General features: G+C 43.1%; 1 protein-coding gene across 8 annotated transcripts in view; it reads left to right on the top strand.

Annotated features, from left to right (window-relative positions):
• The window catches only part of pdlim7 (PDZ and LIM domain 7), an 84949-nt gene that overhangs the window by 58304 nt on the left and 11749 nt on the right, over positions 1 to 14896 (top strand). For 4 of the 8 annotated variants that reach the window (XM_060901167.1, XM_060901168.1, XM_060901173.1 and 1 more), the window contains one exon: positions 7546 to 7587. The exons of 1 other annotated variant lie outside the window; for it this stretch is intronic. In XM_060901167.1, the coding sequence (XP_060757150.1) occupies positions 7546 to 7587 (42 nt within the window). Of the gene's footprint in view, positions 1 to 7393; positions 7414 to 7545; positions 7588 to 8896; positions 9052 to 10570; positions 10608 to 14896 lie in introns of all 8 variants that reach the window. 3 more of the 8 variants (XM_060901174.1, XM_060901171.1, XM_060901170.1) reach the window with 3 other exon arrangements.

Raw genomic sequence — 14896 nt, 5'->3', positions numbered from 1 at the left:
TGTGTGTGTTCCTCGTGTTTCTTTTCACAACAGTGGTTTGAAAAGTGACACAAGGCTACAGTGGGTCTTGAAGAGGACGGATGCCATTTGTGCTCTCTCTCTCTCTCTCTCTCTCTCTCTCTCTCTCTGTGTGTGTCAAAAAGATGAAGTGCTTTGTTCTTGTTTATAATTATTCATCCCCATCATCATAAAGCAATCCAGGTGTCCAGACTTGGTCGGTCTCTCTCTCTCTCTCTCTCTCTCTCTCTCTCTCTCTCTCTCTCTCTCTCTCTCTCTCTCTCCTTTATTCCCCCCCACACACACACACACCGCCGTCTCATGCAATCCTCAATCTGTTTTCCTTTCGCCTCCTCTTTATCGTCCCTGTACAGGGGACCCTCGCTCGTCCTCGTCTCTCCTCTGCCAAAGACGGCGAGAGAGCATGAATTTTAACGAGCCCTTTTTATTGAAACACTCAGAACAACAGATGTTGCTGGTCAAGTGAGCCAGAACTGGAATCGAGGAGTTCTTCAACTTTAGGGAGCAAGTCGAGTGGGGCTGCTCGGAGCTGTGAGATTGGGGCGAGGTGTGTGAGAGAGAGAGAGAAAGACTAAGTTTGATGTTGGGTGCTGTTTATAGAGCCCGGCCTCTCCCTGTAAAATCCGCTGAGCTCACGGAGTGCTTCTGCTGCCGTGGTGCCGAGTTACTCAACCAGCCGTACTTGGACGGAGATCCATACCGGAGGATCTTTTTCCATCAGGCACTTAACACAGATTGTTTGTTTGCGTCAGCGCAGAGTGTTTAAATGGAGGGAAAAACAATAATTGTGTGTGGGTTGTTTTTTTTTTTTTCTTCCCTTTGAGAGAATTGATTTCTGCTTTAAAAGGAGAAAAATACCAGCAAGACGTTTTTTATGATCGGAGTGGTCACATGGGTGGGTGAGTGGGTGTGGACTTAAGTTTATTGCCTGTATTCAAGTTACAGAAAACAGGACCTGCTGTAGCTGGAAGGACAAAAATAGTTGCTTTGGAAAGGAAAAGCAGTCGACACGGCGCTTTCTGGGACTCGCCTTTCGAGACGTTTTGCAAGAAAAAGTTTAGAACTTTGTCCTGAAGTGTGTGTGTATTATTATTATTATTATTATTATTATAATAAAAATAGGGCGGCATGGTGGTGTAGTGGTTAGCGCTGTCGCCTCACAGCAAGAAGGTCCTGGGTTCGAGCCCCCTGGCCGGCGAGGGCCTTTCTGTGCGGAGTTTGCATGTTCTCCCCGTGTCCGCGTGGGTTTCCTCCGGGTGCTCTGGTTTCCCCCACAGTCCAAAGACATGCAGGTTAGGTTAACTGGTGACTCTAAATTGAGCGTAGGTGTGAATGTGAGTGTGAATGGTTGTCTGTGTCTATGTGTCAGCCCTGTGATGACCTGGCGACTTGTCCAGGGTGTACCCCGCCTTTCGCCCGTAGTCAGCTGGGATAGGCTCCAGCTTGCCTGTGACCCTGTAGAAGGATAAAGCGGCTAGAGATAATGAGATGAGATAATAAAAATAATAATAATAATAAGAATCCCAGGGTTATGATTTTTGTGGCTCGAGGCGAAGTGAGGCAGTAGCCAGTATGTTATCGTGTTGTAAGAATAAATGGAGCAATAGCGCACTGCGGATACGCAGATGCATAATAAGCATTATAATCACCAGAATGGTGATCTCGCGATACAAACAGTCGATCTTGCGTTATCAAAGGTAAACCAGAACGAGTGGTGAAGCCACAATTGCCCCTTTTCCACCAAAGCAGTTCCAGGGCTGGTTCGGGGCCAGTGCTTAGTTTGGAACCGGGTTTTCTGTTTCCACTGACAAAGAACTGGCTCTGGGGCCAGAAAAAACGGTTCCAGGCTAGCACCAACTCTCTGCTGGGCCAGAGGAAAGAACCGCTTACGTCAGCGGAGGGGCGGAGTTGTTAAGACCGACAACAATAACAAGACCGCGAAAGATCGCCATTTTTAAGCGACGAGAAGCAGCAGCTGTACAAACGCGAAGTCAGCCATTATTATTATTATTATTGCTGCTGTTGTTGCTGCTGCTTCTTCTGTGTTGTTTTTGCTTCGATATTCGCGCCAAGGTTTATGCAAACGTAGCGACGTAACTGATGTATACAGCGACGTAATGATGTGTCTTCTCTTAGCACCGCGAGCTATGGAAAAGCAAACTGGTTCTCAGCTGGCTCGCAAGTTGAACGAGTTGTGAACCAGCACCAGCACTGGCCCCGAACCAGCCCTGGAACTGATTTGGTGGAAAAGGGGTATACGTCATCGTGTTGTAAGAATGAGTGCAACAGTAGTAAAACTTCGTAACCAATCAGCACTTTATCCTGATTGAGTTTTGGAACCAATCAGTACCGGAAACAAAATCAGAGAAACCTTGTTATAACTTCGTCGTATCGGAAGATACTCAGCAGATAAAAAGAGAAATGAAATTCACCTCGTGGTTCGCCGAGGCTACTGATTCGATATCAAGTAAGCTGTGTTGATTTGAAGAAAATGCACCTTTTGATCATCACAGCTTTTGTTTGGTCCTTCTGAAAGGTCAAATGAAAGTTTTTTTTTTTTTTTTGGCAGATATGTCGAAAAGCCTTGTGCTGTTCGCTTGAATATTTGAATTTTATTTTCGAGTCTTGACGCTACACTTGTGGAACAGAATGTGCTCATTAGTACTAAATAACGCTTTGAAGACGATTCACGAACAAGTGCTTTCTTTCTGACTGTTTTGAAAACAGATCGAGTTCACAGCGCTGTATTTTGAGCAAAAGACAGGAAACAAAATTGGGAACCAAAATCCTCCAAGCCCTGATGCTGCTCACAGCTTGGTGACGCTTGTACGAGATGAGGCGAGTCTCACTGATAACATGTTTATATGCGATATTTACTGTATGGACATGGGATCAGAAAACTGTTTTATTTATAAGCAGTCGCCACATGGACCCATAGGGGAGCGATTTTTAATAATGCACATGCACTTGTTCGAATATGTGATCGTTTCTCTGGCTGACATCGCACAAGGAGTATGGCGGATGGTGAGACGAGATATAAATGGATTAAAAGTAGCCCATTGTGAAAGAAGAGAAGAAGAGTCTCCAGCGTCAGAATTTCTGAAGTCATAGGTAAAGCTGTAATGTGTTTTCCGTAACAGGAAAGTCATCAGGGCGAAGGGAAAAACGAGAGGCTGGTGAAGGACCGATTTGTTTCACGCTGGATAAAACGCAATTTTGGAATAATTCTGAAAATTCAAATTGTTGGTAAATTTCTGTCGGATAAGGGAAATAAAACAAAATAATCAACTTCAGGGAGGTAACCGAAACGCTGATTAGTTTCCTGTCACAGGACACCCTGGAGTTTTTAATTTTTTTTAAATTTTTTAAATTGCTGGGTTTCACGTGACGTGACGTCACATCCGCCTCATTAGTTATTCAAAACTTTAGCTGGTGGTCTACCAAAGCTCAGCTGACAAAGCGTTTGTACGGAGAAGGTGCATTGCTTGCATGAAAAATGCCTGACACTTGTGCTGCTTTAGGTTGTTCAAATCGATCAAACCGTGAAACTGATCAAAGTTTCTTCAGGGTTCCCCGTGAGCTAATAAAAAATGGGTGAACGAAGACAGGATTTCACAAAAAGACGTCGAGAAAGGTGGGTTTTGAACCTCTGACTGAAATCGAAGCGAGACGAGTCGAAGCGCGCTCGAGTTTGCAGTGATCACTTGGTGAAAGGTTTGTATTTCCATCTCAGCTCTGGCCTTAGTGTTTTCCAAGTACTTTTCTTGCTATGTGTCGTTATTTTACGGTCCTTTTTTTCGTCACGAAGCGCGAAAGCCGATTCTCCAGCTGTTTCCTCCTCACAAAGTCCAAATGCATGAAGGTCGTGACAAAATTCTTCCCCAGCCGCACAGTTACAATGCGCCGTGATCACTTCTCCGTCTTGTTTAACGAAGATCCAGGTCTTTAAAGGAACAGTCCACCGTACTTCCATAATGAAATATGCTCTTATCTGAATTGAGACGAGCTGATCCGTACCTCTCCGAGCTTTGCGCGACCTCCCAGTCAGTCAGACGCGCTGTCACTCCTGTTAGCAATGTAGCTAGGCTCAGTATGGCCAATGGTATTTTTTGGGGCTGTAGTTAGATGCGACCAAACTCTTCCGTGTTTTTCCTGTTTACATAGGTTTATATGAGCAGTGATATGAAACAAGTTCAGTTACACAAATTGAAACGTAGCGATTTACTATGCTATGGAAAGTGCGCACTATAATGACAGGCGTACTAACACCTTCTGCGCGCTTCGGCAGCGCATTGATATCTGAGCTCCGTATCAATGCGCTGCCGAAGCGCGCAGAAGGTGTTAGTACGCCTGTCATTATAGTGCGCACTTTCCATAGCATAGAAAATAGCTACATTTCAATTTGTGTAACTGAACTTGTTTCATATCACTGCTCATATAAACCTATGTAAACAGGAAAAACACGGAAGAGTTTGGTCGCATCTAACTACAGCCCCAAAAAATACCATTGGCCATGCTGAGCCTAGCTACATTGCTAACAGGAGTGACAGCGCGTCTGACTGCGTCTGACTGACTGGGAGGTCGCGCAAAGCTCGGAGAGGTACGGAGCAGCTCGTCTCAATTCAGATAAGAGCATATTTCATTATGGAAGTACGGTGGACTGTTCCTTTAAAGGGGTTTCTGATGATCTTTGTGAATGATTTAGCTGAGAGATAAGAGCCAACACAAGTGAGAGTCAAGCCAACTGTTGTTCATTTACACTTCAATTTGCAGCGCTGCGTTATAAAGACATGAACAGAAAGCTAAAAAAAAAAATTTACTGATACGGGCAAAAACAATCCAGGATTCATTGGGCAGCGACTTGATAGCGAGGTCCTTTACCCAGCCACGTACAAAAAAAAAAAAAAAAGTTGTAAGCCTCTGTACTCTTCCACGCTTTCATCTGTTTTGCGGTGTAGGAGGACGTCTGCAACACCAGATAGTTCGAGATGTCGGGGAACTCGACTGAAGGGTAGTTTTCGAGATCGTATGACACATCCTTCTTTCCCAGACTGTCGGGGTTGATTCTGTTGCACAGAGCAATCTTCTGAATATATCTAAAGCCAGCAGTGGCTTCTAGATGACGAGAAGTTATCGAAGTTGTTTGCACTCCAGCAGCCGTTTTACCGGAAGTGAAATCGCTAAGAAAAGTCACATGATTGAAACCCAGGAACTCCTTACATATTAGATGATTTCGGATGATTTGTGGGGTTATAAAAAAAAAAAAAATAAGAGAGAGACAGTGATGCAAATGGCAGGAATTATTTAGATACTGAACTGAATAAGTGTTCTTTTGTGAGATATTTATTTTATTTTTTTTTTAAATCTTTTCCAAAGCGGAGGGGGGAAAAACCCACCTGACCTGATGGCAGTTTTTGCACGAAGTGACGTTCTTATAGAAGCTACTTTTATTATTAAGCAGGGATGAGAATTTTCCGCCGATCGGCGGATTTCCGACTTTTTCAGACCAAAATGATCGTTTTTTAGCGTGCGCGCGCAACATTAAGGTCTGCATCACGCATCTTAGAATGTGCGCGCGCGAGGGAGACTGTGCAGTGTTGCCAGATACTGCTAACGTTTTCCATCCCAAAATATGTTCCAAACCCGCCAAAATGCACTTAAAACCGCCCAATGTGGCAACACTGCCTGTGTGCTTGTTCATGTAGCGCATGCCAGACAAAGAGCATCCTGATTGGGTTACTTAGCAAAATAAGCCAATCAGCTTTCAGTGTGGGCGGGCTTTTATCTCTTTTCTCGAGGACCGGAGTTTTCAGCTGAGTCAGTGCAGCCTACAGGATCGGCATGGCAGAGAGAGCGCGCGTTCGCCCCAAAAAACCAAAGCACAAAACCCACTTCAGCTCAGATTACACAAAAGAATCTCCCTGTCTAATAATCTCCTCCCTATCTAATAATCTCCTCCCTATCTAATAATCTCCCTGTCTAATAATAATAATATCCCTGTCTAATAATATCCCTGTCTAATAATCTCCTCCCTATCTAATAATCTCCTCCCTATCTAATAATCTCCCTGTCTAATAATAATAATAATATCCCTGTCTAATAATCTCCCTGTCTAATAATAATAATATCCCTGTCTAATAATATCCCTGTCTAATAATCTCCGTCTAATAATCTCCCTGTCTAATAATAATAATAATAATAATAATATCCCTGTCTAATAATCTCCCTGTCTAATAATAATAATAATATCCCTGTCTAATAATCTCCCTGTCTAATAATAATAATATCCCTGTCTAATAATCTCCCTGTCTAATAATCTCCCTGTCTAATAATAATAATAATATCCCTGTCTAATAATCTCCCTGTCTAATAATAATAATATCCCTGTCTAATAATCTCCCTGTCTAATAATCTCCCTGTCTAATAATAATAATATCCCTGTCTAATAATCTCCCTGTCTAATAATAATAATATCCCTGTCTAATAATAATAATCTCCCTGTCTAATAATAATAATAATATCCCTGTCTAATAATCTCCCTGTCTAATAATAATAATAATATCCCTGTCTAATAATCTCCCTGTCTAATAATAATAATAATATCCCTGTCTAATAATCTCCCTGTCTAATAATAATAATATCCCTGTCTAATAATCTCCCTGTCTAATAATAATAATATCCCTGTCTAATAATAATAATCTCCCTGTCTAATAATAATAATAATATCCCTGTCTAATAATATCCCTGTCTAATAATAAAGAAAATAAATAAATAAATAAAAAATTAGCCAAAAATCATTAGCCCCTGGAACCCCTGGGCCCCGCCCTGGTTTTTTCAGGCTTTTTAAATATTTTTCATTCTCATCCCTGATCAAGTCATTGTGCTTTTTTTGGCAGGGAAAAAAAAAGCTGTTGACGATGTCAAGCTTGAAAGTCAGAAGGTAAGGAGACGCAAACGCAGGGACGAGAAATAAAGTAAAACTCGCTCGGACAAGGATGGATAGTAAAGGCTGGGTGGGGGACGGGGCGGAAAAGGGACTTCTGGGTAAAATACTGTTTTTTAGTGTGTGTTTGTTCTCACCTCTGAACAGCCAAGCAATAAACTCAGAACTACCCCAGAGCTCCAGTGTCTTCCTCCTGCTCCACCCTCATTCAGACACCGTGAAGGTTTTAGGATCAGACTCCGGAGCGTAATAAAGGCGTGGTCTTCAGAACGGACAGCTTGTGGCTGCTTTCAGCTTCTCACAGCGTGCACGCATTCTGCATCAGACACGGCAAATCGCGTGACCCCGTTTCACTTTCCTGCATCTTGATTTTGTGTTTTATGTCAAAAAAAATTAATCTCTCTCTTTTCTTAATTGCTCTCCCAAATCCAGCAGCTGGAGGTTATTGACAAGTTAGTAGCATCCATTTTTCTATTCCTTCCTTCTCTGACGATTGATTTGCGCTCAATTTCAATTATCAGCGATGGCGATATTCATTCTCATCACTCTGTTGCCCCCCCCCCCTTTCTCTTTCCCTTTTTCAGTCGAGGAGAGACGTTCTTTGAAGATTTGTACCACGACAGCAAGTAAGTGAGGAGCATGCGGCTCTCATGGGTTCTCCTGAAATGAGAACAGAGTGTTGTTTGAGCGCGTCACGAGCATCAAGGGACTGTTTTTGTTCATGTCACATGACCAAGCTCTGACAAATCAGGAAAAGTTTAAAAAAAAAAAAAAAAAACTTCAAACTTCATGGTTTCTGATGCGTTCACACTTGGTAGCAACCTCCTACTGACATAGTGAGATTTGTTTGTTTGTTTTCTGGTGAACGTCTCAAAAACAGTCATCGTTTTGAGTTTTAAACTCTGGAATTTTGGCCGTGAAATATTTTCTGGAAATCTGTCAGTGTTCCCTCACTCACAGTGTTAATCCTGTCCTCCATGTTTGTTTCAAGGAGAACTGAAGTCTTTTTTAAACTTGCTTTATTTCTTAATTAACATGTTATTCAATTACGTTTTGGGTTTTAGTAACCTTATATCACGACTCGTATCGGCAACTAATTGCAATTAAATATTATACTTATCGGCCTGTTCGTTTTTTAGCCGTGTTGAATGTAGTTCGTTTGGTCCACGGCAGGCGTCGCTTATCCGCGCGATCTTCACGAGACTTGCGCGAGACTTCGAAACGTGACGCGTCAGCCAGGTGTCCGTGCCGCCATTTTGAAAACTGTTTTCCAAACGAAGTATTGCACAAAAACGAGTTTAAATGACGATTACTGACTACTTTTTCAAACTTTCCTGATTGCTATGAAAACAAACAAAACTTCCGGCTTGATGACGTCAGCATTCGAAAGAGGGCGCGCGCGTCTTTTGGCAACGTCGGTACATGTCAGTCACTTGGATTTCCGCTGAACGTTTTACTTCCGTCCTACGATGTCTCGCGCAGGTCTCGACGAATCTCGTTTACGGCCATTGCTTTGACATACGGACTGATGTATTACAGAGCGTATTTCAAACACTCATAACTTGCGATCGCAGCGACAAAATAGCGATCAAAACTGCCTTCCGATATTGAATAAAATGAGAGAATTTTGAGTATAAAAAAAATTGCCCTTCAGTTCTCCTTTAATCTGCTTGGCCCCTGAGCTTGTGGTGAGGTGGTAAAGGGTTGTTCAGGTCATAACTGCTCAAAAATATTGGAATAAAATCCAGTTCCAGACTCCGCTCTGACGTCGAGCTGCAGGAGCCGTGTCGTGAAAGCCGGACCGCTGTTGAAACGGATGAAGGATGAAAACTGGCAGTGGGGGTTGACGCCAGGCAGCATGTCGTAGTGTGTGTGTGTGTGTGTGTGTTTTGTGGTAAAAGAGCTGCTGTTAACGCGTCTGCCTCCTCCACGTAGGCACGGTCTGCGGGTGGAGAACGTCCCGTGCTTTATCCCGAACGATCGCAGTAAGAAGCGTCTGATCCAGGACACGGAGGACTGGCAGCCTCGCACCGGCACCACGCAGTCCCGCTCCTTCCGCATCCTCGCCCAGGTTACGGGAACGGACTACAGTAAGACGCTCACACCAGCGCCCACTCGGCAGGAACTAACCGCATTAACCTGCCTTAACGAAAGGTTTCACTGAGGACCGAAATCCTGCCGCTTTGTTGAGCGTTGTCCCGAGGCAACCGGATCTGATCTGATTTTGGGGGTTTTAACTGTTTAGGAGCCTAAAGCCACGTCTAACGCTACGTTCACACTGCAAGGCTTAATGCTCAATTCCGATTTTTTTGTGAAATCCGATTTTTTTTTGTGAGGTCGTCCACATTAACAAATATATGCGACTTGTATGTGATCCTCAGTATGAACGAAAAGCGACCTAAAAGTGTTCCGCATGCGCATTGCAGGGTACGACGACGTCACACGCAGTGAGCATGGCCAGTGTTTATGGAAGTAAAACCGCCCGGTTGCGGTATGACCCATCCAATCTAGCTTGAATAGCTGCATCCCCCCAAATGGAAATCAGCTCCCTAACCTCTGCGTCCTTCCATTGAGAAGATTCAGAACCTTCACAGCCCGAAGCGTCCCTCGCATTGATGTCATGCGCAGGGGCGCAGATACGTTTTTTGAACTGGGGGGGACAAAAAACTGGGGGGGACAAAGCTGCCAGCAAACCAACCCCAACCCCGATATGCCTGTCAGACTTGTTGTGGGTTACCATAGCAACCAAGCTCGAACTCACAACCTGTGCAGTCTGCGCAGCTCAACCAACCGAATATCAGTCTTTGTTTTGTTTTATGCGAGTTGTTGCAACTATGTCTGTACTGCTGTGCACCTCAATAAACCGAATGGTAATCAGTCTTTTGATTTTTCCGTGAGGTTTGCCTTATGCAAAGAAAGACAGCATAGACGTTTTTTCCTCCCTATAAGTGGGGGGGACCGAACGAGGTGAATTTAAATCTGGGTGGGACGAGTCCCACCCTCTATCTGCGCCCGTGATTATGCGCCATGTTGTTGTAACTTTTTTTGAGAGACCCGCCGCCTACTTCAGCGCAGAATAGTGACGTTTGTGGCTTGTTGATGACGTGTAAGTCGGATGAATGCGACCTGGCGGTTCAGACTGAAGTCGCATATGAAAAGAGCGGATAGGAATCGGAATTAGGGCCACATATCCAAATGGCCTGGGTCGGATTTGAAAAAATCGGATCTGTGTCGTTCATATTGTCAATAAAAGATCGGATACAGGTCACATATGGGCGAAAAGATCGGATTTGAGTCACTTCAGCCTGCAGTGTGAACGTAGCCTAATCTCAGGGATCTGATTGATCAGCAGGACTTGAATGACTCTGACTCTAATCTGGCCTCTGGAAAGCGACTCAGTCCTGTATTGCATCAGAAAGAGCACTTTGTCATTGAATCTCTGCTGTAGATCAACAGGACGGCTCAAAAAGTTCCTGTTTTTGTGCGCGAGAAACTGATTGGGAGTGTATCTGATGGCGTTTAGTGATTAATTGGTGATTTGAATGCTGTGCGTGCGTCTAAGCTGAATGACGGAGAACCTGATTTGTGTGTGTGTGTTGCTTTCCTCAGTGCAGGACCCGGATGACGAGACCATGAAAAGGTCCAGGTAAATATCAGGAGTGGAAACGTGTGGCTGGAATGAAGCGCAGTGCTGCTAACCCGCTCGTTTAGAGTGTTGCGTGACGAGCTGTGATGAAGTCCAGCGTGAGATCTCGCTTCATCTCTCCCCAGCTGTGATCCTTCATTACAGCTCGACTGTCATTAACGGTCACGTGAAATGACATGACATTTTAAAATCCACCGCACGGTGTGCTCTCGCATGCGTTTTCACGTTTTAAATCTTTTCCCAAGCTCGTTCTGTTTTCCTCTCTCTGATTTTGTGTGTGTGTGTGTGTGTGGGATTTTTCTCTTGTTTCTTCCCTCCTTTTCTGTCTGTGTGCTGGCCCTGGCAGGGAAAAGTTCCTCACGGAGATTCAGAGCCCTCGCTATGCCAGGCTGAGGGACTGGCACCATGAAAGATCCGCCCACTCCCTCAACATCAAGTCCTGAACACCTGGGCGTCGAGCTACACCCAGCCTGAGCCTTGCGTCACATCATATCAGGGCAACACTGCGTGCCAGTCGCTGACCACGATGATGTGTGGGATGTCTAGGGAAGATTATAATGAAAAAAAAAAAAAAATATATATATATATATATATATATATATATATATATATATATATATATATATATATATATATATATAAATAAATTAAAAAAAATCGTATAGCCATAAGAAGAAAGCAACCTCAGTGCAAAGCTCAAGTCCTGAAATACAGACTGAGTGCAGTCTGCTGTAGAGTTAGCACACACACACACACACACACACACTGCTCTCCATGTTTCTCCACAGGAAGCTGTACTTGTGCTCGTCTGAGGGAATTGCCAGGTCTTGGACTGTTCTCACTCGACTGTATAGCGTAGCTCCTCAGTGTGTTGATCTTTCAGCTTTATTTCTCAGATTGTCTTTCTCCTGCTCCTCCTCACTGTATTTGATTTCATCACTGTTTTTTTTTTTCTTTTCTTTTCTGTCTCATAAAAGAGCAAAGCTGTCCTGAAACGACCTTTCACTTCTCTGCTTTTTCTGATTTCATCAAACATTAAAACTTGGCTTCCTTCCAACTTTGTCTTCTTTCTTTTTTTTTTCTTCATCCCTGAAATCTTACCTCTCCGTTTACTCCACCGCGGCAAAGTCTGCTTCACCGACCACAACCGCACGTTCACGCTCGGCTTTGATGTGGAGCGAAAAGCGCTTCCCGAAGAACTTTCCGAAACTCAATCTTTTGTGCTTTAAATAGGCGTATCAGGCGCTGTGAAAACTGCCCATGCAGACGCTCATCGAAGTTTCCAAACCCGTCATTGCTTAACTCTTGAATATTTTATGTCGTGAATACGGTCATTAAAAAGCTTATAATGTCTGCTTTCCAAAGAAATGTACCTGGTTAAGATCTGTTCAGTACTTTGGGAGGAACGGCAGGTTGAAGTCGGAACAACGGAGTAAAAACTCTGCTCGCGCGACGTCGGGAAACTGCCGGTGCTTTTCTTTTTGAGTCACGGGAAAGCGCTCAGTCTCTCTCTCTCTCTCTCTTCTGATCGGTTTCGCACTGGATTACTCGTCAATATCAATCAGATCACTTTTATAGAAATGTTCTCTCGCTCTCACTGTTTCTGATGAAGGATTCAGCAAACTTTTCCGTCTGCTAGTTTTGATGTTCTGATTCACGGGAGACTCTGAAGTGAGTTTTCAGAGCTTTACCTACTTATTTTTTCAAATCAAACAGCTTTGTGTAAATAAATAACCGTTTTCAAATATAACTGGAGTTGTTTTGATGAAAAATATTTAGGTCTTAGTGGTCCGAATGATATTTAAAAAAAAAAAAAAAGGAAGTCAGAAACGTGAGTGTCAATTTCAGTTCAGTTAATGCGAATTGTTGATTGGATTTGGATCGGACAGTTTTTTTTGAGGTTCGCCTTGAAAGCCGTGAATATTATCATTGATGTTCTTGAATATAAACACGAGTCGGCCTTACTTTTGAGAAATACAAAGGCCGACCGAGCACAAAGAGCGGGTTAGAAATGATCTTTTCTTCCTTTTTTTTTTTAAAGAGTGTACCAATTTAACATTTTTACTGAATTAGCATCATTAATTAGCCTGGCAAGCCAGACTAAATGTGAATATTTAGTCTGGCCTCGCTCGTAGACATTTCCGAAGGGTGGGGGTGGAACAACCCGCTGTCTTTCAAACTGTCTCTGTGCGTATAGGCCAACGCTCTGACCAATCAGCGCAACAGTGACTGTGACGTAGTCAGAGCGCGCAGTGGGGGAGGCCTTGAAATAAATAATTTTTCAAAATTATTAGAAGTTTGGAGATAATGACCACAAGTTTGGAGTCTGTACCACATACTTAACATACACTCTTTTTTTATTTTTTTCAAGTGTTTTTCAAGGGTTTGCTTAAACTGTTTTTGAGAGTTTTTATTTAGTGGTGTTTGGTGAAATAATTTCCCTTAAATTTAAAATAACGGGAAAATAAGAAACAATCAAAAAGTAATGTTTCAAAGCTGTTTATTAATTCTTCGTACTGCACAAACTAGCCCCATCCTTTTGGCTACGAGCGGAGCCAGCTGGTAGATCAGACTTTTGCCATAGCCGGCCGGCAAAACAGCGAAAACGTCCTTCTTGAAAAGGAATGAGCGGAGAGCCTCTTCCTGCTCATGTTTCAACGAAAACTCCAAGTCTAATTCTTCTAAAACTGATTCCAAAGCGGAGTCAAACGCGTGCTGTTCACTAGCGGTAGCCATCTTTCCTGTTGTGCTTTCTCCAGCGTCGCGCAGCTTTGTCGTCACTCCTGCAAAAGCCCGCCCAAAGAATCCAAACAAAAACCTTGCGTTGTGATTGGCGGGCACGATTTGATGCCCGGGTGTTTTGTTGATATGGTGCGAGGCTAGACCCACTCGCAGGCAAAAAATATTTTTGGCCGCTAGGCGGGTGGGTCTAGTTTACTAGGCTAATCATTAATACTACTAATTTGCAGAGTTTGTTTTTACTAATTTTTCAAAGTTTTTTTCTTCAGTATCCAACCATCTCCGTTCCTGCCAATTTCCATGTAAATATCTTGAAAAATAGACAAGTTATTCAGAAGAAGAAGAAAAAAAACCCATTTGATCTCATTAGTGAACGAGGCTCATTTTGGACCATGTGATCCTCATCCAGAATATTACGGCAGTTGTCGAAAAATTGAGCGTTTTTTCAGTCTTTGATTTGTAATATCTCAAGAACGGATGTTTTAAATCTGTAAAAAGTATGTGGTTTTGAATTCAGTGAGGGCAGATTCAAACAATTGGGACTGAATTCGAATTTTCTCCTGATATGCCGACTATAAATCAGGAAATTGGGAATAAAACACTTGGTGGTTGGGGTGGGAGTACTCTTGTTGGAAAATTGTTCGTTTTCGTCACTGACATTCCAGCGACTTAAACAGTTTGCTCAGTTTCAGAGTCTGAGAGCAAGACATCTTGTTCCAGATCACAGACTGAGAAGAAGCGATTTGCTGTAATTAAGTCTGTGCTTGCGATAAATAATGAATTGTAATTTCAGCTCTTTTTTTTTTTTTGGATTGATCACAAAGCGAAAAGCTTCATTTGTACTGGAATAACTGGATGACGTAACGCATCCTTTTGAACACACCCCTCCCTCGTTATGCCACGTGTGAGGTTTCTTTCCTCGCCCTCTTTGGTCCGTATCGGCGCCTCTGAATTCTGCAAGGATTTGGAAAAGAAACAAGGAGCCGAGTCACGCCCGAGTGGTACCGACTGGTTTCACGAGCATGAGCTGATTAACGGTAATCCATGGAACATTCATCAAGCCTGACTGTTGTCATCAAGTACAAGAAATGGTCTCTCTCTCTTTCTCACACACACACACACACACACAGAGAGAGAGAGACACACCGGAAAAAAGAAGGAACCTGCAAAGTAAAAGTGATGTATGAGGCTTTCTATTAAGGGTGAGGATCATTTCGCATTTCAGTCACGGTGCATGAATAATAGCAACAAGATATCAATAATCCTGCTTCGGGAACATTGATAAAATATTTATCTGACCTAAGCTTTCAGTGTGGAGGGTGAAAATATAGTGATGAAACAAACGCAGCATTTTCTGCAAGGTAGTGTTGAAAGTTAGTTCCAGACTTTATGAGCCGATTTACGCGGTGAAGTATTGCAACACATAACTAATGAGGTCCAGGTGGAACATTAACATTTCTTCATTTTGGAGCTCCTTCAATCCAGCGAGTCTTGGCGTGTTTGGAATACTTACGAACTCTTATTTGTTTCCTCCCCCAGTTAGTGTTTTC

The sequence above is a fragment of the Neoarius graeffei genome, chromosome 20 (assembly GCF_027579695.1).
Source record: "Neoarius graeffei isolate fNeoGra1 chromosome 20, fNeoGra1.pri, whole genome shotgun sequence".
NCBI lineage: Eukaryota > Metazoa > Chordata > Actinopteri > Siluriformes > Ariidae > Neoarius > Neoarius graeffei.
Note: the sequence above shows the minus strand (reverse complement) of the source record. Positions and strands in the feature narration are given on the sequence as shown.